The sequence below is a fragment of the Palaemon carinicauda genome, chromosome 5 (genome assembly GCF_036898095.1).
Source record: "Palaemon carinicauda isolate YSFRI2023 chromosome 5, ASM3689809v2, whole genome shotgun sequence".
Classification (NCBI taxonomy): Eukaryota; Metazoa; Arthropoda; class Malacostraca; order Decapoda; family Palaemonidae; genus Palaemon; species Palaemon carinicauda.
Genome location: NC_090729.1, coordinates 176,730,283 through 176,752,543, shown reverse-complemented (window position 1 = coordinate 176,752,543; position 22,261 = coordinate 176,730,283). Strand labels below are relative to the sequence as shown.

The following is a 22,261-nucleotide window of genomic DNA, read 5'->3' as shown; positions in this document are numbered from 1 at the left end:
CTGCTGGAGCTCCTCTACGGGGGGGCTGTGGCACTGAAGCCCACGAGGAAGAAGGGGCTTCTCTCCTCGTCAGGTTAGGCGGGGCCTGAAAAGTAGAGGGCCCGTCTGATGCTGATCTCTTGTAGGGGGGCCTCCTTACCGGTTGAGGCCTGGGAGCGTTCACTTCCTTTCGTTTAGCCACCTTCTCCATTATCTCTTCTAGCTCTTTCAAGGGGAACAAGGAGTCACCCCACACAGGAAGGCTCCTCATGGCCCTCGCCTCCCTGTCTGGGACCTTCCGGGAAAGCTTCGCCAGAATAGTGTCCCTTTTGCGAAGAACCCAATTCGCTGACAGGGCAAGGGACTGATACGTAAGGAACTTCAGGGTCTTGCCCCCGGAGATGATAAGTTCCCTCAGGAGGTTTTGCTGCTCCGGGTCCGTTAAGTCATATGTGGCTTGAACACCTACCAGTGTGGAAGCCCACCAGTCCAACCAAGAGGAGACGTGCACCAAGTCTTTCGACATCTCCTCCATCATCGCAGCCTCCGACTGCGAAAAGAAAATTGGGGCTGAAGAGGCTCTGTCCTCCGGGGCACCCTGTCCCAGAATGTCGAGGGCAGGCTCCACCTTGCAGGCTCCCGGTCGTTGTCCCTCTGGCACATAGAACCTACTCTGTGTCTTGAGCCCTTGGAGCAACTTCGAGGAGCTCTGCGTTTTGGGAGCTTCGGCATTGCCTGCCACAACTCTATCAACATGAGCCCGTTCCAGGACGAGATCTCGGGCCACAGGCAGGGCCAGGGAGGTTTTCTGTTGGACGGGTGCCTGCATCAAGCGGGTCAGGCTGGACCTCCAGTAGTCCTCATCGGTTGGGACCGGTTCCTCAATCCGATGATGCCTTCGAATCAGGCCTATAACCTTCCGATAGGCCGAGTCCTCGGTCGGGGAACCTTCTCTACCGTCAGCAGTACCTTCCGCCTGATCCCGAGGAGCCGGGTCACCGGGCACTCCCGCCGGGCGCTTCAGTTCTGGAACAACAGGCACTCCCCTGCAGTGGTACCGGTCTTCCCCGGCGGGAACCTCCGCACCAGGTTCCAGGGTCAGAACTGGCATCGCCGTGCCGGCGAGGACTACCGTTCGTGAATTCTCTCTGGGGGACGAGGACACGGATCCCGTGGGCTGACCCGATGGAGGGAACCGTTCCTTTAAGTCCGAGGGCCGAACCAGCTGTGCTGATTCGGCCAGGCTGCCCGTACGGAAGCACGGTTCCCCCCGCTGGGCGGGGTGAACCGGAAGCTTCGCGGCCTTACACATGCCTGAAGCGGCCTTCTCGCATTTCTCCCTGCGAGAGTCATATCTGCGTCTGGAGGATGGCCTTCGTGGCGAGAAATCCCTGGACTGCCGGTCCGGGGAACGCTGCAACTCAGACTTACGGGGAACGAAGACATAATCACCATCGGGGGACCTACTCCTCCTGTATTTCCTCCGTGGAGAGCGGGACCGTTTTCTACTGAACCTCGAACGGGATCTTGAGCGGGAACGCCTGCTCCTGGACCACTCCCTCCGTCGCCGATGTCTCCTCCTCGTTTCCTCTTCTGAAGAGAACGAAGCCCCACCATCTGAAGAGCCCGACGAAACTGTACCACCCGAACGACGGGCAGAAGCGGGGGCTACGGAGGGCTTCGCGACCTGCTGCGTACCAGAGGTTGAGGGTTGTAGGAAGGTCTCTGGAACCGCCGTCAAGAGGAGCTGGAAAAGAGGTTTGGCGCACTACACTAGGGAACCAGGTATCCAGCCCCTCTTCCATCCGCATTGGGGACCTACCTGGCATTTTAGGGAGCCTCCACCCGAAGGGCTCACTTACCGTGGAGTCCAACTTACCCTGGGCGTCACCAGCCGCTGAAGAACCTGAAACACAGGCCCACGAAGCGGGCGAAGAAACAGGCACAACATTACTACACCACAAGGGGTCGTCGGAGGAAGCGTGCCCCCCAAGCACAAGGGCAGAGTCTCCAGAACCCCCAGACACAGCACTACCCGGCCCCCCACTAGCCTGATAAGACCCAGCAACCCCCACTTCACACACATTAGACTCCTGGGGAAGGGCCCTCGGCTCTTTCCCCGCAACGGACTTACCTCGTCCCCTACTCTGGGTAGGGGAAGTCGAGACAGAAGCCCCGTCGGACCGTCCACTGGGTGACGGTAACGGCGAAGAGATGCTAGATTTCCTGGGCGAACGTTTCGACTTCTTCTTCTTCTTAGTGCCGTAACGCACCCACTGAATCTCACTCCAACTAACACACTCAATGCACATATCCGATGGCGAGCACATCCTGCCCCTACAGGAAGAGCAAAGGGAGTGAGGGTCTACTTCGGGCTTGGAAAGGAACGCTCCACACGACTTTCCGGCTCTAGGCCCAGGACAACGGCGGATCTGCTCCATCGCACACAACCACAAGGCACAGGAACGAAGGGAATCAACAAGGAATACACTTGGAAAGCACAAGGAAGGGCAGTGAACACGCAAGAACACAAGAGATAAGCACAGAGATACCACGCAGTAACCACGCGGGACACACGAGTCGGACACAAAGGGTCGAGAGGGACGAGAGCGAAGTGATGGTATCACGTCGCGACCAGAGAACTTACTGGCTAACGGGACCCAAGCTGACGCCGACCTAGCTCAAGGCTACCCTCGGGGCACGTTCTCTCACTCCCGGGTTAGCCCTCCATAGAAAACGGGTGTAGGGTATACTACACAAAACTCTGGTCGGTAGAGAGGAGATTACAGGTAACTCCTAAGAAAGTAGTTCGAGGTAAGTATTTGTGTTGGAACAAATATATATTAGCAGGTGTAGTTAAAACATGAGTAAAATTATAAGTGTATATAGGTTGTTGTTCTATGTATATGGGAAATACGTGCAATAATAAACAATTGGACACTCACGTCAATTAGCCTGGCTTTTGCAGCAACGAAGAACCTCCCAACACTAAATGGTGGGAAATTGTCCACAAGATCCAAGAAGTATGCCAGCTATAGAATAATAAGATGAATTCCCAATAGTTTCCAAAGCCGTGTATGGTTATCAACATTTTGAAATATATTTGACTTTTATAACCTGTCCGGATTATTGATTATATTGATGTTAATGTATTTTTAAAAGATACATTTGTTATTGTTACAGGTTTTCTGTTTTCAATCACTTCATAAGCAATCCTTTTAGAAAAAATCCTAGTAAAAGAGAGGTGAATCAACGGTTCTTCTAGCTCTGACTTAGCAGTGATCTTGGAAAAAATGAATCATTTTAGAAAAAATCCTAGTAAACATGAGCTAAATGAAAGGCTGCTCTAGTCTAGACTCAGAATTGTATTTAAATCTTTTATATTAGATTAGCCCAGAATCACGTCGAATGAGCTCACCTTGGTCTCAAGGATGGGATCAGACACCTTCATCCGCCACTGATTCGCTGTAAACCGAAGCTCATCGAGCTGCAATGATTACAAAAATCTTAAATTACACCAATATTCAACAGGCATTGCATGATTATAAGTGGACTGAACACTGCACTTCCCCTTTCATTCGATTTTTCTAAATTAGAGGAACGTTGAATATGGACAATTTTTTTTTTTTTTTTAATCAAGATGTCTAATCCTTCAAATTTTAAATATTTCAGCTTTTTAAACATATACGGGAACTTGAATCACCAAGTCGGGAAAAATCACTCTTACCATTTCTTGGTGCTCTTTGCCAAAGTTTGAAAAGAGCCATTTCTATTTACAATATTAAAGTCGTTTTGGGGCATTTGCATCACTACTTCAACTAGTATACTCATTAGGTAAAGGTCGCTCCACAAGTGGTTTGATAATGGGCGTCTTATAAAACAATGAAGATCCGTCAGGCCCTTCACACACTGACCGTGCGGCAAAATTCCTACAAGGCAGCATTCCCACGCGACAGAATTCCCACGTGGCAGTGATTTACTGACTGCATGTACTGCCAACCCTCGTGGAGCAAGACGATTTAAAATATTGAAGAAGTTTATGAAGCCATTCTTACAATCTCTTACTTTTTGCGAATAATATAGCGGAAAAATAACAGACTAATTTTTTCTAGATGAACAACTATCAAAAAAGGAAAGAAAAAATGAAAAAGGAAATTTAGGACAAGGTAGACATATTAAGAAAGATATTAATCTATAATTAGAAAGAATATTTTATGCATCAGAATATGCTTAATAACGGGATGTTCTAAAATATTCAAGGAATGTCTCATTCCCCCTGTTTGCATTATCTATTGAAATTCTGAGAAGCTACGACTGAAATTGTTTTTTATGGGGGAATTTTATGGCTGTATTATTGATGAGAATTTAAGTCCATCGCATACACACACACACACACACACATATATATATATATATATATATATATATATATATATATATATATATATATATATATATATAAACATATATATATGTATATAAATTTATATATACATATACATATAAATATGTGCATATATTGTCATATGCATTTATACCTTATAGATATACATAAAACTATCATTAGCACAGCTAACTATATATATATATATATATATATATATATATATATATATATATACATATATATATATATATATATACATATATATAACTATCATTAGATACGGACAACTATACATATGTATGTATGTATGTATGTATGTGTATATATATATATATATATATATATATATATAATATATAGATATATATATATATATATATATATATGTGTGTGTGTGCGTGTGTGCGTGTGTGTTAGCATGTGATTGTGTGCGTGTTTTCAACTTTGCAAAACTAACTTTTCTTAAACTCACTTGGGAACTGGCGAAGTCGGGCGTGCAGCAAAGGAATAACAACATCGAAGCGTTGAAACTGATCCATAGTACGATATCTGTTAAGGCGTACGTCAGACCTTCCACGGTTGCACTGAAGAGAGTTGTTGTCATGTACACCATCGTTTGCGCAAAGATGACCAGGAGAGGCGAAGAGAAATACTCGTTGATCAGTTCTTGGCAAGTGTGGAGTTCCTGAAGATGAGACGTAATCGCTGTTATATCAATTGCTGTTCTCAGTAAGTGGGTTTCATCTTTACGCTTTTCGTGAGGCGTAATGAATGTTTTCTGCTTATCACTTTCGCCATTGTTTTCTGAATTAGCTTGAGCATCAATCTTTTTTCTGAGGTCACTAATGGTAATTGAAAGGTGGCATCCGACGACGTAATATCCAAAGGAAATATTGAAGGTGATAAAAGTGCTCACCAGTTCTCCAAGCGCTACGGAGCATTTTGTGAAATGCTCTTTGCTCCCGATTAGTCTATTTCCCTCACCGTTGAAGAGATATATTGCCACGTTAGTTGCACAGCTGCAAGATGTGACCAGACCGACGAAAAATAGTTTGTACGACCACCATCCAGTAGGTGTGGAAGAATGTGGCGTTACTTTATTTACCTGAAGGAGTAAACAGGAGAGTTTTTCGCTGGAGAAAATGATGCTTAGGAATAATAAAGAGAGAATGATTGGTCGGTAGAGGTTTCCTATAGCTGTTGTTTTACGGATTGTACTGTCAGCAGCCATGAAACCTGCATAAATTTCGTCTACTGACACGATGACATTGAGAACGAGGGTAATCACACAGAGTGGAACGAAAAAGTAAGACCAAAAGATGAAGTTTGGCTTTTTAGGCTCGTTGCAAAAGTCATGGTATTTCCCAGGAGATATTTTCCCTTTATTGAAGTCGTCAGGAGTTGTAATCTTGGCACTATGAATCCGAGGCCTGAAATGTTTTCTCAAGAAGTCAGCGACCATGGAGTAGGCGAAGCCACCTGAAATCTGCATGAGGGCTGACCATATCTGTACAAACTTGAGAGACGCTCCCGTTGGTTTAGACATTTTGAAAACACTTCTAGATTCGTTCTTACTACGATGGCTAATGGCAAAAGAACAAAATTCACAGTGCTTCTCTGGGCGTCAACTAGTTAATTCACTTAAGGAAATTAGAACGAAGATCCTAAGAAACGCCAATGTTTGCTTAATAAACAACTTGTTTACTCCCGCTATTTCAATATCTTTTGTTGTTATTATGTGAGTTTGAACGTCAAGTAGTAAATTACATGCAAGATGGTTCATGTTTGCTATTCGAGAACAAAAAATAAAATCCATTAAAAGGAGCTAAAATTAAAATTATTTTTGCTTCAATGAATAGTAACTTGACATATAAAAATATTTTCATTAAGGTTCATAAGTTCTAAATATAAAACTTAAATATAGCAAATGATATTACAATGAAAATTTCTAATAGGAGTCATTCAAAAAGAAAAAAAAATTACTTTTCAATACAAAAGATAGTCATATTGAACACTCTACTAGCATACTTTGAACTTTTAGCACAAACTTGCATGGTTGTGATCTTATAATGTTGAAAATGTTTTGTATATAATAAGAACCACATCGTTTTCCACATTCTAGATTCATATTATAACGCCAAAAGAAATGACCGTTTTACCAGTCTCAGATTTTCGTTATAATTGCAATTGTAAGAAAGCAGTGAAAATAATTCTGAGAGATTACTACGACAGATTTACAGAAGATCAAAACGAAATCCAGTCTTAGCTCGTTACGTTTTCATCTATAAGATAGATTTAAATTTCATTCAAATTTGTCATCTTCAGATTTACTAAAAATGTCCAGTGTGAGGAAGAAAAATATCTAAGAAAAAAAATTTGAAAGTACACGAATTTAATCAAATATTGTTTCTACATACTGACACTATAGAATTAGGAATAATTTTACTGTAGTATGGATATAAACTTTTATGTACAACCACACACACACACACATATATATATATATATATATATATATATATATATATATATATATATATATATATATATATATATACAGTATATATATATATATATATATATATATATATATATATATACAGTATATATATATATATATATATATATATATATATACAGTATATATATATATATATATATATATATATATATATATATATATATATATATATATATATACAGTATATATATATATATATATATATATATATATATATATATATATATACAGTATATATATATATATATATATATATATATATATAATGTTAAACAGACAGAAACCCGTGATGTTCACACGTGAGATACCCACGTGAATGAATGTTTGTGTCCATTCCTTGTTAACATTTTATAAATTCCTTCGTTGCCATATATTAAAAAACCAAAAGAAGGAAATTATGGGAATACCTTTGTCAAATAATTGACTCTTTATTTAAAAGTCCATCACTTGACATACATGTATTTTCAATTCATGGTTTAAATATAAACTACCCATCCCTCTACGACTGTGCCAGTCACACCATTGTGTAAATCAATCTGTTTGAACCTCACTATTAATGCTGGAATACTCAGCATGCCATACCTTGAAATTTTCATTACTTCCATGAAAATTTTCAACATTTAATTTCATGTGTTTGCCTCCTTTTTATAGTATCAGACGTATTATTCGATATTCATGGCTTTCTCCTTGTAACTGCGTGTACCAAAAACTTCATTAACAACTGACAGATATATGTTCTTAATATCACATCATTCTTCATTGATTGTCTGCCCTTCGTCTCTTAAAGTCTCTAAGACTGCAAATCGAGTTTTACATTCAATTTTTCTCTGTGGTTGTCTTCTAAAAGCTTGGTTGTATACAACCTAGGTCATCATCATCTCCCTTCTATGCCCACTGACGCAAAGATAGGTTTCCAAAACCTATGTATTCTATCTAAATTTCTGTTGGGTGCTTTCAGTTATAATTTCAATGTGGAAACGAGGAGCTGGTGATCACTACCAATATCTACATCTCTATATCTTATTACATTTCTCAGAGTCCTCCTCCTCTCTTTATTGATGGTGTACCAACCGTGTGTCACACGATCGTACATAGTTCATTTTGTGTATATATCATGCTTGTATCTTCGCTCTTCCCTCGCACTAAAAAGAACCTGAATAAACATGCCTGTTTTTCTCACTGGTAACGGTGTCGGTTTTGAACATGAAATTTCCTGTTGCATTGAGCTTTTGTATATAAAGGAGAGTGTTCTATAATAAACTCACTCAGTTGCTTTCATCCTGTCTTTGAGTCACAACCTTCTCTCGGCCCGTCACATTGGTGATCCCGGAAGTCGACTCGCTCCTTCCGCCTTCCACCCTCCATCGCCCCTCCATCGTTGGTACTATGGCGGACTCTACGGAAGTTAATGCTGCGGCTCCCCCATTGAAACTTTCATCATTCGCCAGCGGAGAGGCGTTTGCTTGTTTTCAGCGCACCGAAGTCCAGTTTCGCATCAAGGGCGTGACTCGCTCAACCACCAAAGCAGATTATGTTCTCGCGGCGATACCCAAGGACACCTTTCCGGAAATATCCAACTAGCTTTGTGAACAAGGAGACACCCCAATAGCGTATGATGCCCTCAAAACATACCTTCTGCAGCAGTACTCTCCGTCGCCAGCCGCCCGTATAGCAAAGCTTTTTCAGCTCTCGCAGCAACCGTTGGGGGACCAAAGGGCTTCGCTCGCCCTAAAGGAAATGACCAGTATCGCTCTCCTGCAACCTGCCACAGACGGCTCTCCTCGTGAGGTGAACTTACTTCGTGCCCTTTTTGAATTTTGCTATTGCCACATGGTGAAGTCTTTATATATTTGTGGACAACAAGATTGTTTGTTGATCAGATACTTATGAAATGCGCACCATTTTCATTTGCAATTTCGCCAACACCCATCACATTCTTTATGCCTTGATTATTCGTTCCAACTTCAGCATTGAGGTTATGTATATATATACATATATGTATATATATATATATATATATATATATATATATATATATATATATACAGTATATATATACATATATATATATGTATATATGTATATATATAGAAATATCAACACAATATCGTGCTCGAATTCTAATGAAAGGCCAGATCACTTCCAACCATGCCACTGGCTGGAAGCGACCTGGGCTTTTATTAGAAGGGACTAGGGTTCGATCCCAAGTATGAGGTAGAAATTCATATATATATATATATATATATATATATATATATATATATATATATATATATATATATAGTCAAAGGTTTACCTTACCAGACCCCTTACAACGTGTTTCACTTAGGGCCAAGATATCCAAACTATATTTCATATATTCATTTTTCCCTTGCAGTAACTTCCAAATCTGATTCATGATTCTAACATTAAAATTAGCAATTTTCAATTTTTCTTTATTATTTATAAACCGAAAGATTCTTTACACTCCTCTGCAGCCGGGACTGGTGGCCATTCTGTCATCTTCTCTTTCCACAGACTGACCAAATCCATAGAGGATTCATTGGCTAGATTCATCAAAGGATAGCCATTACCTTATGAAGCGCAGTGCCTATCTAGCTAAAGCAAGCGACCCCTGCAGGTCCATACTAATTCCAGGAAGATTATCCGCCAGGCATCAGGGCAGAAGCTTAAGAGGCAGTTTGTCTATCACCTTACACCCAATCAGTCCCCCTGGGGCCAGTGTCTTCGTCGAGATTTAGGAGGGTATTCCCTCCATACCCAAAGTTTTCGTTATTTCTCCAGGTTGCTCATTCCCTTATATAACGGTTGGAAAACATGGTTTTATAGCACGGCGTATACATAAATTACACACACACACACACACACACACATATATATATATATATATATATATATATATATGCATATATATATATATATATGTATATATGCATATCTATATACATATATATATATATATATATATATATATATATATATATATATATCTATCTATATATATAAATATATATTTATATATAGATATATTTATATATATAAATATATATATATATATATATATATATATATATATATATATATATATATATACAGTATATATATATATTTATATATATAAATATATATATATATATATATATATATATATATATATATATATACAAATAAATATATATATGCATATTTATAAATATATATATATATATATATATATGTGTGTGTGTGTGTGTGTTTGTATCTGTGTGTAAGTGTGGGTGTATGAAACTTAGTTTTCCTTGTAATCAATAGGATTAATAATACTGCCAGTTGAATTGTTCCATGATGTTAGGTTTAGAAATTTAATTGAAGATTACATAGAACTCGTAAGCGTGACCTAGCTCAATAATATTATTCATGAAAGCAATCAGGAAATATAATTGCACCTTCTAGAGTCTTGATAAATAACTTGAGTGTCAAAACTTATATATATGTATGTATGTATGTATGTATATATATATTCATATATATATATATATATATATATATATATATATATATATATATATATATTCATATATATATATATATATATATATATATATATGAATATATTCATATATATATATTTTTGGGCTCAAGCCATGGCGTCCTGATGGAAGGTTCCTTTTTGGTAGCTTCCTTGGGTAAATAACTACTAAGATATTCCCAGAGAATTTAACCACAGGTTATCACAGAATTCTAACTTCTGGAGCGAGTATCCTAAAGGTTTCCCTTTTAAGACATCGTATATCAACAGGGGACGCATGTATTAACGCGCCACATAGCTATCTACACCCCGACCAGAGTTAATGCTTCGGTGTGTGAAGGCGGAGAATAGCTGGGAGCCGTTCCATAGCTAATCTCATCCGTGGCTACTTTTGGTACTCGAGACGTAAACAAACGGGCGCCATTGCTTAAATGACGTCACGTCCGTCTTCATCCTTTGTACAGTAGCTCGCCTTACTTAGACGGATTTTCCCTGTGCTATCTTTATCGCCTTGCATCTTTATCATGTCGCTACCTTCGGCCTCGCCTTCTTCTGGAAAGTTGAGTACAAGGTTCCAGTATTGTTTAGTTAAGCTCTGACCGTAAAGTAAATATTACTTTTCGAGATAATTGTTGTTTTGTGGCAGAGCTGTGCCTCTACCGGACCCGCCATTTTATGGCGTCGTTGTTGTTCTGCATGCCTTATTTAGTTAGCCACAACAACGCTTCCGGCCTTATTTACTAATCGATAACATTAGTTTATTTAGTCTTCATAGCTAGGAACTTTTATATCGTGTTTTGACGCTTTTTTACCGGTCATCGTTTGACCCCATACCAGTTGGCTACTATAGCCCCAAGGCCAGAGCGCCTATATATTAGTGTTCATGCATGATTTTATCAGTGATCCTAGGCTTAATTATGAAGATAGTGGCATTATTTTACAATACTATTGACTGTGATGCAAGTGTTTTCGCCTTCAGGGACCATATAGGGGATAGGTTAGTTAGTGTGCCTTCCTAACCTAACCTACATATAGGACCCCTATATGCTTCCTTCATCCCCCTGCCCTTGGGCATTCCCTCTGTGTAGCCTTGCTCCCCTTACCACGTAAGGGGATCAAGCTCTTACCAGAGTATGTTATTGCCTCTCTGTCCTCCCTAAGGGAATGAACCCCCCTTAGGGTTGCGCCTGAGAGTGAGGATCGGCTAGTCTTTCCTCTATTGCTAGGACTAAGTCTACGACTGTCCTGCGATAGCGATATGTCTTCTATCATTCCTAGTTCAGGACGTTCATCCCTGCTCTAGGTTAGGTTTTGGAAGGGTAATTCTGTTCCTTGTTGAAACTGTACCCATGCACCGTTTCAGTCAGGCTGCCTTACCTTAGGTTAGGGAGTGTCCTCCCTTCCTTAGTGGCCGCTCTGGTACAGAACCCCTTCCATGGAAGACTCTTCTCTTCTCCCCTCCCCACCTATCTCTTGTATAGCCTAGCCTATACTTAGGTTAGTCTATACCCATCTGTCCCCTGTCCTACAACTCCTCCTTAGGGTGGAGTGATAGGGCTACCTTGAGCTTCTGTGTACAGTCCGCTCTGGTACATATACCCTTCATAGTGTCCTATGGGGTTAGCCACTGGATGTGTTCTGTATACAGGGGTCTCCCCCTCTTTGGGTGTCCCCTAGCCCTCCCTTGGGCTACCCTAGCTCCCGGTCCTCTGCGGCCCCTGCTTCTGGGTGATAGAGCCAGCCTCTATCATGGGTACACCCTCTCAGGGGGGGATGTCTGGGAGTCCATGGCTGGACTCCTTACATCCCTCCCTCTGTCTCTTTCACTATCTGGGTGCCGGTCCCTTGCCGCCTCCACTGTCGGCGATACCCACCTCCTACCTTGGTGACTCTCCCCATACCCCCATGGCCGCCAGTCCTCCGTGTGCCGGGGGACTGCCGCCTGCCGCCGGCTTCCAGCCGATGGCTCTCCCCCTTCCTCATAGCTTGGCCGTCCGCCCGCCGGCCGGCCCCCGGAGTGCCGGCATCCACTGCCGGAAACCCGGTTCTGCTATGACCATCCTTGTTCCTGTCACCAATCTGGCATCCTCCGGCTGCCGGAGCCGCCGCTCCCTCTGCCGGCGTGCCGCCGTTGTGCCGGCGGCCGCCACCCTGGTATTACTCTTGACTTATATTGTCTGTCCTAATGCAAGAAACTCTGCTGGAGAGGCCTCCGGCGTGCCGGAGGTCTGCCGGAACCTTCCGGAGGCGTCAAGACGACTTGCACCCCCTTCTACTAGCTATCATCTGATACTGATAGCCCTACACTGCAACCAGATGGCCTGTTTACGTTAATGGATCAGTACCTTGGTACTGTTCTACTGGTAATCATGCTGTCCTTTTGCATTCTTCAGATTTCCAGCATGCTGCGTGTATCTTAGCGCGGCTGGTTGCCGGAAGCAGTTACCCTTGGGGATCCTTTAGCCCCCTAATTTGGGACTGAGTGGCCTCAGTCCCAAACTTATCCTTGGCAATTCCCATGGAATTCCATTGCCCTATGGACTTCTACTGGAATTCTATCCTGCGCCTTCGGCCACCTCGGATTATCCAAGGATGAAGCTTACGGTAACCAGCCGGGCGGGATGCACGGAGTATGTTTCTTTACTATCTCAATCCTCTGTGCATCACACCCTTTATCAAGTTAAAATTAATGATTAATATTAACTTAGCTTAAGAGCCATTCTTATGACTCCCCCCATACTCATTTTCTCTTTCTTCCACAGGAGGAGCAGATGAAGTGTGACTTCGACTTCTGCGCTGTGAAACGCCCGCACTTCTACGGGCATACGGCTTGCAGGACTCACGCCCCTTGTGCTAACAAGAAAGGGGATTTGAAATTCTGGGACCCGCTGAACTGTACGGTCTGCCAGGCTCACCTAGTTGATGCCTTCCATAACCCTCCCTCAGCGGAGGTCAGGGACACTTCTCGGGAGAAGCTACGCAAGTGGGTGCGTGGCTTCCAGAAGAATGCCACCGGACCGTACCTGGCCACTGAAGAATTGAGGTCACTTCTGTTCCCAAAGGCCTCCCCTGATTCTGTGGTGCCCAAGGATTTGATCCCCACTGTCCAAATTACGGTGGAACCAGATGTAGTCATGGCCCAGTCCATGCACGAGTGCCGCCTGGATTCCGAAGATGATGAACACATGTCGGATATTTCGGAGGACACGGAGAAGACCCTTATGGCTCAAGGTGCTGAAGATGATGAAGACCAGGTGGAATACGCCGAGTCGGAGCAAGAGGTCGCTCCTCCTTCCATCACCGCCCCTACTCCTACACCGACGGAAGTGTCTCTCCCGTCTACCTCCACTACCCCGGAACCCTTGCCATCCACCCAAGAGATGCTCCGGATGATTAAAGCCATCATGGACGACAGGCTGAAGGAAAATCAGGAGTTCATCAGGTCCATGATAGGATCCAAAGAACCGAAGAAGATCTCGGTTAAGGATCTCCCCGCTTGCTCACATGCCAACCCATGGAGGTATGCTGAGCATATGGTTATCGCGACCGGCAGGATCTTCGTCAGCGACAAGATCGGCACGGTCCCCCTGGAAGACGTGGAGTTCTTCCCAAACTTCGAGGCCTACCCGGACTGTTACGTCCGGCTTCGCTCTGAACCTGCCTCTAAAGAAGAGACCGAACCAAAAGAGGAGATAGTGTTCGATCTCGCGAAGGCCCAGGCTATGCTAGCCAACACGTTTAAAAGTAGGGGTTTTACCTGCTCTAAGCTTCCGGCCCTGAGCAAGAAGCACCCTACCTACGTCGCACCCGAGGATGCAGTCCTTCCATTCATGGAAAAGGCCTTCGCTGCGTGCCTCAAGGCTGTGGAAGAGGGAAAAGCCTGCCCTGCACTGGAGGAGTGCAGACCCTTCTCCATAGTGACTCCCCCCCGACGCTCGACACTGGAAGGACATCCAGCATACTTTCGTGGTGGGAAAGCTAGATCCTGACGTCGCCGGACGTCAGTTTAATGAAGACCTCCCGAAACTCAACGATCACCTCCTTCGTCGGGAACAAGATACGAAGGAGAGGCTCGCAGCATCCATGTCCCACCAGGTCCAACTGGACATCATGGCCTGTGACACCAGAGTACCAGACCACTACATGGTACTTGCCAAATCCCACATGGCAACCCTGGTGAAGGATATGTACCACTTCATGAAGGCTCGGAGAGCCTGTCGTGAATTCGTGTTCGCAGGTGCCACTGTGAAACATGAACCCCGGAGGCTGATTTCCTCCAACATCTGGGGTAAACACCTCTTTCCTTCTGACCTTGTGAAGGAGATCACCAACAAAGCCGCCACGGAGAATAGGAACCTTCTCCACAAGTGGGGCATGTCAAAAAAGAGGAAATCCTCTCAGGACGACGGACCTCAACCTAAGAGGAAATCTTCCAAACAGAAACCCCAGCAACGTCAACCAAGACGTCAGTTTCCGGGACCCGCTACCTCCCAAGTGGCAGCTCAGCCACAGCAGACCTTTCAGCTGGTCACCCAACCGGTCTTGTCACAGTCACCGGTTTTCACCCCTGCTTTCGAGCAACAGACGACTACCTTTCGTCCCAAAGGTAGAGGCTCAAGCAGAGGTGCAGGCAGAGACGCGTCTCGCCGTCCCTCCAGAGGCAGAGGAGGAAAGGGAGCTAGCGGCCGAGGCAGTAAGCCCTCGGGACACCAGAAGCAATGAAGTGCTTCCGGTGGGAGGAAGACTCCGCCAATTCCAGGATCGTTGGACCTTCGATCCCTGGGCACACAGCATCGTCAAGAAGGGTCTAGGCTGGAGTTATACACCACCCCCAACATTCCAGCAATTCTTCCAACAATCAACCCCCCTTCTGGAAGAATATGTCCTAGAACTCTTGAACAAGAAGGTGATAAGGAAGGTAAAGTCCACCAGGTTCCAAGGGAGACTGTTTTGTGTCCCCAAGAAAGACTCCGACAAACTCAGAGTCATTCTGGACTTATCCCCCCTCAACAAGTTCATAGCGAACGACAAGTTCAAGATGCTGACTCTTCAACAGATAAGGACCCTTCTGCCTCGAGGTTCTTACACGGTCTCCATAGACCTGGCAGATGCCTACTGGCACGTTCCGATGAACCATCACGCTTCCTCCTACCTAGGATTTCGACTCCAAAGGAAAAGCTACGCCTTCAGGGCCATGCCCTTCGGCCTCAATGTGGCCCCTCGGATCTTCAAAAAGCTGGCGGACGCCATAGTACAACAGCTCCGCCTCCGAGACGTCCAGGTGATGGCCTACCTCGACGATTGGCTAGTTTGGGCTCCATCGCCCGAGGATTGTGTAAAATCCTGCAGCAAAGTCACCCAGTACCTAGAACACCTGGGATTCAAGATAAACGTGACGAAATCTCGCCTCTCTCCAGCTCAGAAGTTCCAATGGTTAGGAATCCAATGGAACCTTCAGTCACACCGCCTTTCCATTCCCCAGAAGAAAAGGAAGGAAATAGCAGGGTCTGTCAAGCGACTACTGAAATCCAAGCGGATCTCAAGACGCCAGCAGGAACGAGTTCTAGGCTCTCTACAGTTCGCCTCAGTAACAAACCCAGTGCTTCGTGCACAGCTAAAGGATGCCGCGGGAGTCTGGAGACGTTCTGCATCCATCGCTCGAAGAGACCTCAAGAGACGGCTCCCAAACAGACTTCGACTTCTCCTCAAGCCGTGGTCGGAAGCCAAGGCCCTGAAAAGGTCCATTCCTCTTCAACACCCACCTCCATCACTCAACATCCACACGGACGCTTCGCTGGAGGGTTGGGGAGGTCACTCCCACCAAAAACAGGCTCAAGGCACATGGTCTCCCCTGTTCAAGACGTTTCACATCAACATCTTGGAGGCCATGGCGGTCCTTCTAACTCTGAAGAAACTCTCCCCGCCTCCCTCGATCCATATTCGTCTAACCCTAGACAACTCAGTGGTAGTTCGATGTCTCAATCGCCAAGGCTCAAGATCGCCCCAGATAAATCAGGTGCTTCTCCCAATCTTCCGTCTGGCAGAGAAGAAGAAATGGCACCTGTCTGCAGTTCACCTACAAGGATTCCGCAACGTGACAGCGGATGCTCTATCTCGGACAAACCCGATAGAGTCGGAATGGTCTCTAGACGCAAGATCATTCTCCTTCATCTCTCACCAAGTCCCAGAACTTCAGATAGATCTCTTCGCAACGAGCGACAACAATCAACTTCCTCGGTACGTGGCCCCGTACGAGGACCCCAAGGCAGAAGCAGTGGATGCCATGTCACTGGACTGGAACAGATGGCCCAAGATCTACCTGTTCCCTCCCACCAACCTTCTGCTGAAAGTCCTCTCCAAGCTGAGAACCTTCAAAGGGACAGCGGCCCTAGTGGCTCCCAAGTGGCCCCAGAGCAACTGGTACCCCCTGGTCCTGGAGCTGCAGCCCAAGCTGATCCCTCTCCCGGGCCCAGTTCTCTCCCAACAAGTACAGAAGTCGACTGTCTTCGCTTCATCATCGAAAATCAAGGACCTTCATCTCATGATTTTCTCTCCCTAGCCGCAAAGAAGAGGTTTGGGATCTCGAAGAAAAGTCTAGACTTCCTCGAGGAATACAAGACCGAATCCACAAGACGGCAATACGAATCATCTTGGAGAAAATGGATCTCTTTCGTCAAGACAAAAAATCCTAAGGAAATCACAATTGATTTCTGCATGTCCTTCTTCATTCACCTTCATGGACAGGGATTAGCAGCCAATACGATTTCAACTTGCAAATCGGCCTTGACTAGACCACTATTGTATGCCTTCCAAATTGATCTGTCCAGCGACATCTTCAATAAACTGCCGAAAGCATGCGCTCGTCTACGCCCAGCACCCCCACCGAAACCGATCTCCTGGTCATTGGACAAGGTGCTCCATTTCGCCTCCAACTTAGATAATGATTCATGCCCTCTCAAGGATCTGACTCAGAAAGTTATATTTCTCTTTGCTCTTGCCTCAGGAGCCCGAGTCAGCGAAATAGTGGCATTGTCAAGAGAAGAGGGTCATATCCTGTTTACTGATTCAGGAGACATTACCCTCTCCCCGGATCCGACGTTTCTCGCCAAAAATGAATTACCCACCAAAAGATGGGGCCCCTGGAGAATATGCCCCCTGAAGGAAGATGCCTCTTTATGCCCAGTAGAGAGCCTCAAGGTCTATCTTCGCAGAACTTCGAACTTTGGTGGAGGCCAACTCTTCAAAGGAGAAACATCGGGCAGCGACCTGTCACTGAAACAACTAAGAGCGAAAATCACCTACTTCATTCGCAGAGCGGATCCCGACAGTACACCCGCCGGTCACGATCCTAGAAAAGTTGCATCGTCTCTGAATTTCTTTCAGAGTATGGACTTCGAAAGCCTTAAAAGCTTCACAGGCTGGAAGTCCTCGCGTGTTTTCTTCAAACATTATGCGAAACAAGTGCACGAAGTCAAACATTTTGTGGTAGCCGCAGGTAGTGTTATGAAACCTGCACCTAACTCTGCATAGAACAGTGAGTTACTTGGGACTCTAACTCTTAGGGTGCCTATGTTGACCCTCGAGCGATACATAGTGATGTCGAAAACACTTAGTGCTTTCTAATAACTGTTCTTATCCCAGGTGAAATGTCATAGTTGTCACACAAGTGCCGCATGCCTAGAGCATGATGTGTTTTAATTAAAGACTAACGTTCCTCGAGAACGAGTGCCTACTAATAAATTTGAAATTCCCTTTCAGATTCAAGTCTTTATTACTATGTACATTATAATTATTGTAAATTAACTTTACTTATTGCTGCAATTCATTTAATTTCTGCAACTGTGAAATAAAATTCCTATTTTATTACTTGTGCGTCTCAATCCGCTCCTACTTACTATGAAATACATGCCTGTCATAGTTTTATTATCCACTTCCTTATGGTTCATGGAGATTTTAAGGTCCTAACCCTTATTTTATATTCACTCTTACAACGTAATATTCCAATACGAATACTTACTCTTCATACCCTGGAGACGAAACCAACCTTCTCAGCACACAGTGTCCAACCACCACTTGTCTGCCTTCCAAAATGTTCCGATACGAATGCCAACCATTCAGTCTCGTCTCCAAGTTCTTCAGGTTCTCCTAACAAGGTGAATAGCCCTTCAATAACCACTTTGATCTCGGCATGGCCCGTGGGAACTTCACTGCCAATGGGGGCAGGAAGATTCTTCCCTACGGTTCTTTATTAAGATTACTATGCTATATTGTTCAAAGCCCTTGGCACTTACCAATAGGGGAAAATCTACCACGATACATTGATTCTCTGGTATTCTTCCATCAGGACGCCATGGCTTGAGCCCAAAAAACGGATTTTGAGCGAAGCGAAAAATCTATTTTTGGGTGAGATAGCCATGGCGTCCTGATGGACCCTCCCTGCTACTTCGTCCAGTTTTTAGGTCCCACCCTGCTCTGCTGTATCATGGTGATCGGCAAGCAACTGGCTTCAGGATGAAGACGGACGTGACGTCATTTAAGCAATGGCGCCCGTTTGTTTACGTCTCGAGTACCAAAAGTAGCCACGGATGAGATTAGCTATGGAACGGCTCCCAGCTATTCTCCGCCTTTACACACCGAAGCATTAACTCTGTTCGGGGTGTAGATAGCTATGTGGCTCGTTAATACATGCGTCCCCTGTTGATATACGATGTCTTAAAAGGGAAACCTTTAGGATACTCGCTCCAGAAGTTAGAATTCTGTGATAACCTGTGGTTAAATTCTCTGGGAATATCTTAGTAGTTATTTACCCAAGGAAGCTACCAAAAAGGAACCTTCCATCAGGACGCCATGGCTATCTCACCCAAAAATAGATTTTTCGCTTCGCTCAAAATCCGTTATATATATATATATATATATATATATATATATATATATATATATATATATATTCATATATATATATATATATATAATATATATATATATATATATATATATATATATATATATATATATATACACGTATACATACACACATATATATATATATATATATAGATACATATATATATACATATGTATATTTATATATTCATATACATATATACACACACAATATGTATATATATATATATATATATATATATATATATATATATATATATATATATATATATATAAGACATAAAAGGAGCACCATGGATACCAGAGTAAACTAAAGTAGAGGATAATCTAAAAACATATAAGAAAAAGAAATGGACATGGGCCGAACATAAAATGAGAATGACAGATAATAGATGGACATTAAGAATAACAGAATGGGATTGTAAAAGAAGCAGGAGAAGAAAGAGAGGCCTCTGGATTGACGACCTAAGAAAGTTTACTGTTTTGGACTGGCACAGAAAGACCATAAACAGACGCATGTGGAAGGACATGTCTAAGGCCTTTGTTCTGCAATGGACTGGAAACGACTGATGATAATGATGAGGATGATATATATATATATATATATATATATATATATATATATATATATATTCTTGGCGAGGACTTTCATTTTGATCTAATCAATAGTGACTATTTCATGTAATGAATGAAATCAATCTTCAACACTCATGCAAGTCGAAACTAATGCGTGGCACAGTGAGCAAGCGAATAAAAACGATACCAGTCTCAACGAGTTTATCAACAGAACTGCACATAGTGTGAAGGCTAGAAAAAGAATTAGCAAAAAGTTCAAACTCAGTAAAGAAATTCGTTGAAAAATTAGATTTTCAGTGAGAAGCGTCTGCGATTACAAAAATGAATACAGTAAAGATCTTATAAATCCTGTTTGCTACAATATCGCTGTACTTTGATGAAATGAATGCCAGCCAAAAACTGTTTGGAAAGGTTGCTGTTCCCAAGTCTCTTGTTGAATACACCAGCCTCAGGTATCGCAAGGTGGAGTTTTGCAAACAGCCCTCGTTTATGAACCCACATATCCACTGTTCATTCGTCTGTACGTCTATCAGTTGGTGCCGGATATGGTGCCATGATCCCCAAGCAGAGCGGTGTGTATTTTCCAACATTGCCATCAGCCCTGGTTACGAAGGAGGATTAGGCCAGACAGACAGTCTCACCTGCTACAGTCAGCACGGGTCGGTCTGTCCGGGCAGCATCCGCCGTGCATTCATTTTGGTCCCCCCCCCCCCCATATCTACACTAATACACAATATAAATCAATAAAAATATAATTGAACACTCACCAATATCCCTGCTACTTGTCTATAGGGTAGCCTTTCCTCTTCTTGACCTCCAAAAGTCGTTGAGGAACACTATCGGCGAGGTTTTGTAGTATATCGGCAGGTATTTCTGCCCACACCTTATGGAGCGCCGCCTCGAGAAGTGTCACGTTGGTCGTCACTTCTTTACGAAGGCGGGCTTTAACTATCGCCCAAAGGTTCTCAATGGGCGAAATATCAGGACTTTGACCTGGCCAATCAGGAATATAGTTCACTTCGCTATTTTCCAGCCACTTTTTCACTTTTTTAGCCGTATGGCAAGGGGCACCGTCCTGCTGAAAAATTTCAGCTCCTGTAGCCGCAAAACAATCCGCTAAATTGTCTTTTAAAATGTTCAAATAGCGGTCAGCATTAACCGTTATGCCTTTAGGCAAAACAACAAGGCTTGGGGCACCACCGTAGGCAAACGAACCCCAGACCATAAGCGATGCTGGGTGCTTAACTGTCTTGGCCGTGAGATTAGGCTTAAGAGGATCTGACCCCCTTCGCCGCCACACTTTTTTCCCGGTCGTCTCACTCACACAAAAGGTCGCTTCATCACTCCACAAGACACTACGCCACTGCTCCAAGGTCCAATCCTTGTATGTCTTGGCAAAAGCAACCCTCCTCTGCCTTTGTTTCAAAGTTACAGCGGGCTTCTTTCGCGCGATCACTTTCTCGAAGTCGAGGCGCTTCGACAGGTTTTCCTGAATCGTACGAACACTGACGTCGCTCAACAATTTAGGGTTCTGTTCTTTCAGTTGCTTAGCTGTTAATGTTGGATTTTCTTCTAGGGTTCGCTTTAATATGTGTAAAGTACGATCAGGAATCTTCCGGGGAGGGGAACCAGCCTGAGAGTGAGAAGGGACCTCGGTGCTACCTCCTGCCTTGTACTTCGCCACCAAGCGCCTCACTGTCCTCTCGTTCACGCCAGTATTCTTCACGATTTCCTTCGTTTGCAGACCTAAATTATGACAGGTTATCACTCTAACAATGTCATCGTGACTTGTACGGGGTCTAGACATCACGGGGGGGGGGGGGGGGTTTGATACACAAAAATGCCACGCGAACTCACAAAAGAACGATTGCAACTCGGCCCTCTCAACCTGACACAACCTCACTCCACGACTACAGGAAACACACTGGCTAGCTTCCACCTACGCAGATATGTAGATGCCAACTTGTATAAAAAGATGCCAATTAGTCAATTTGTCCCAGTCGATTTTTTCCCCGATAAACCCCATGCCTCCGATTTGCGCGGAACGCTGTGTCCGGCCCACTACCCGGACACAGCGATCCGCGCTGACTGTACACGCATCCCGCCAGGGACTTGATCCCGGCATCCTACATTACGATGTCAAGCCTTAATCCAGTCAATACAGATCGAAACGCATCTAACTTATACGATGGAATCTACAAGTTTATTGGTCCTAGTGAGCGCCTTTTAACTTCATTAGAAGAGAAACCCTGGATCCTGATCGATTTAGGCCATGATCAAGTTTTCACTCAAATTAGGATGTTCCCACAATTCTCAATCAATGCAAATAGACTGACAAATCTCGAAATACGAACTGGAAGTAAAGAAATAGTTGTTCCAGACGAAC

General features: G+C 43.8%; 1 protein-coding gene across 1 annotated transcript in view; it reads right to left on the bottom strand.

Moving 5' to 3' along the window:
- The window catches only part of LOC137641626 (uncharacterized), a 106,760-nt gene that overhangs the window by 5,452 nt on the left and 79,047 nt on the right, over window positions 1–22,261 (bottom strand). Inside the window, exons 2-3 of the mRNA XM_068374356.1 lie at window positions 3,398–3,466; window positions 2,925–3,011 (exon numbers count right to left, since the gene is read on the bottom strand). Of these exons, the coding sequence (XP_068230457.1) occupies window positions 2,925–3,011; window positions 3,398–3,466 (156 nt within the window). The remainder of the gene's footprint in view (window positions 1–2,924; window positions 3,012–3,397; window positions 3,467–22,261) is intronic.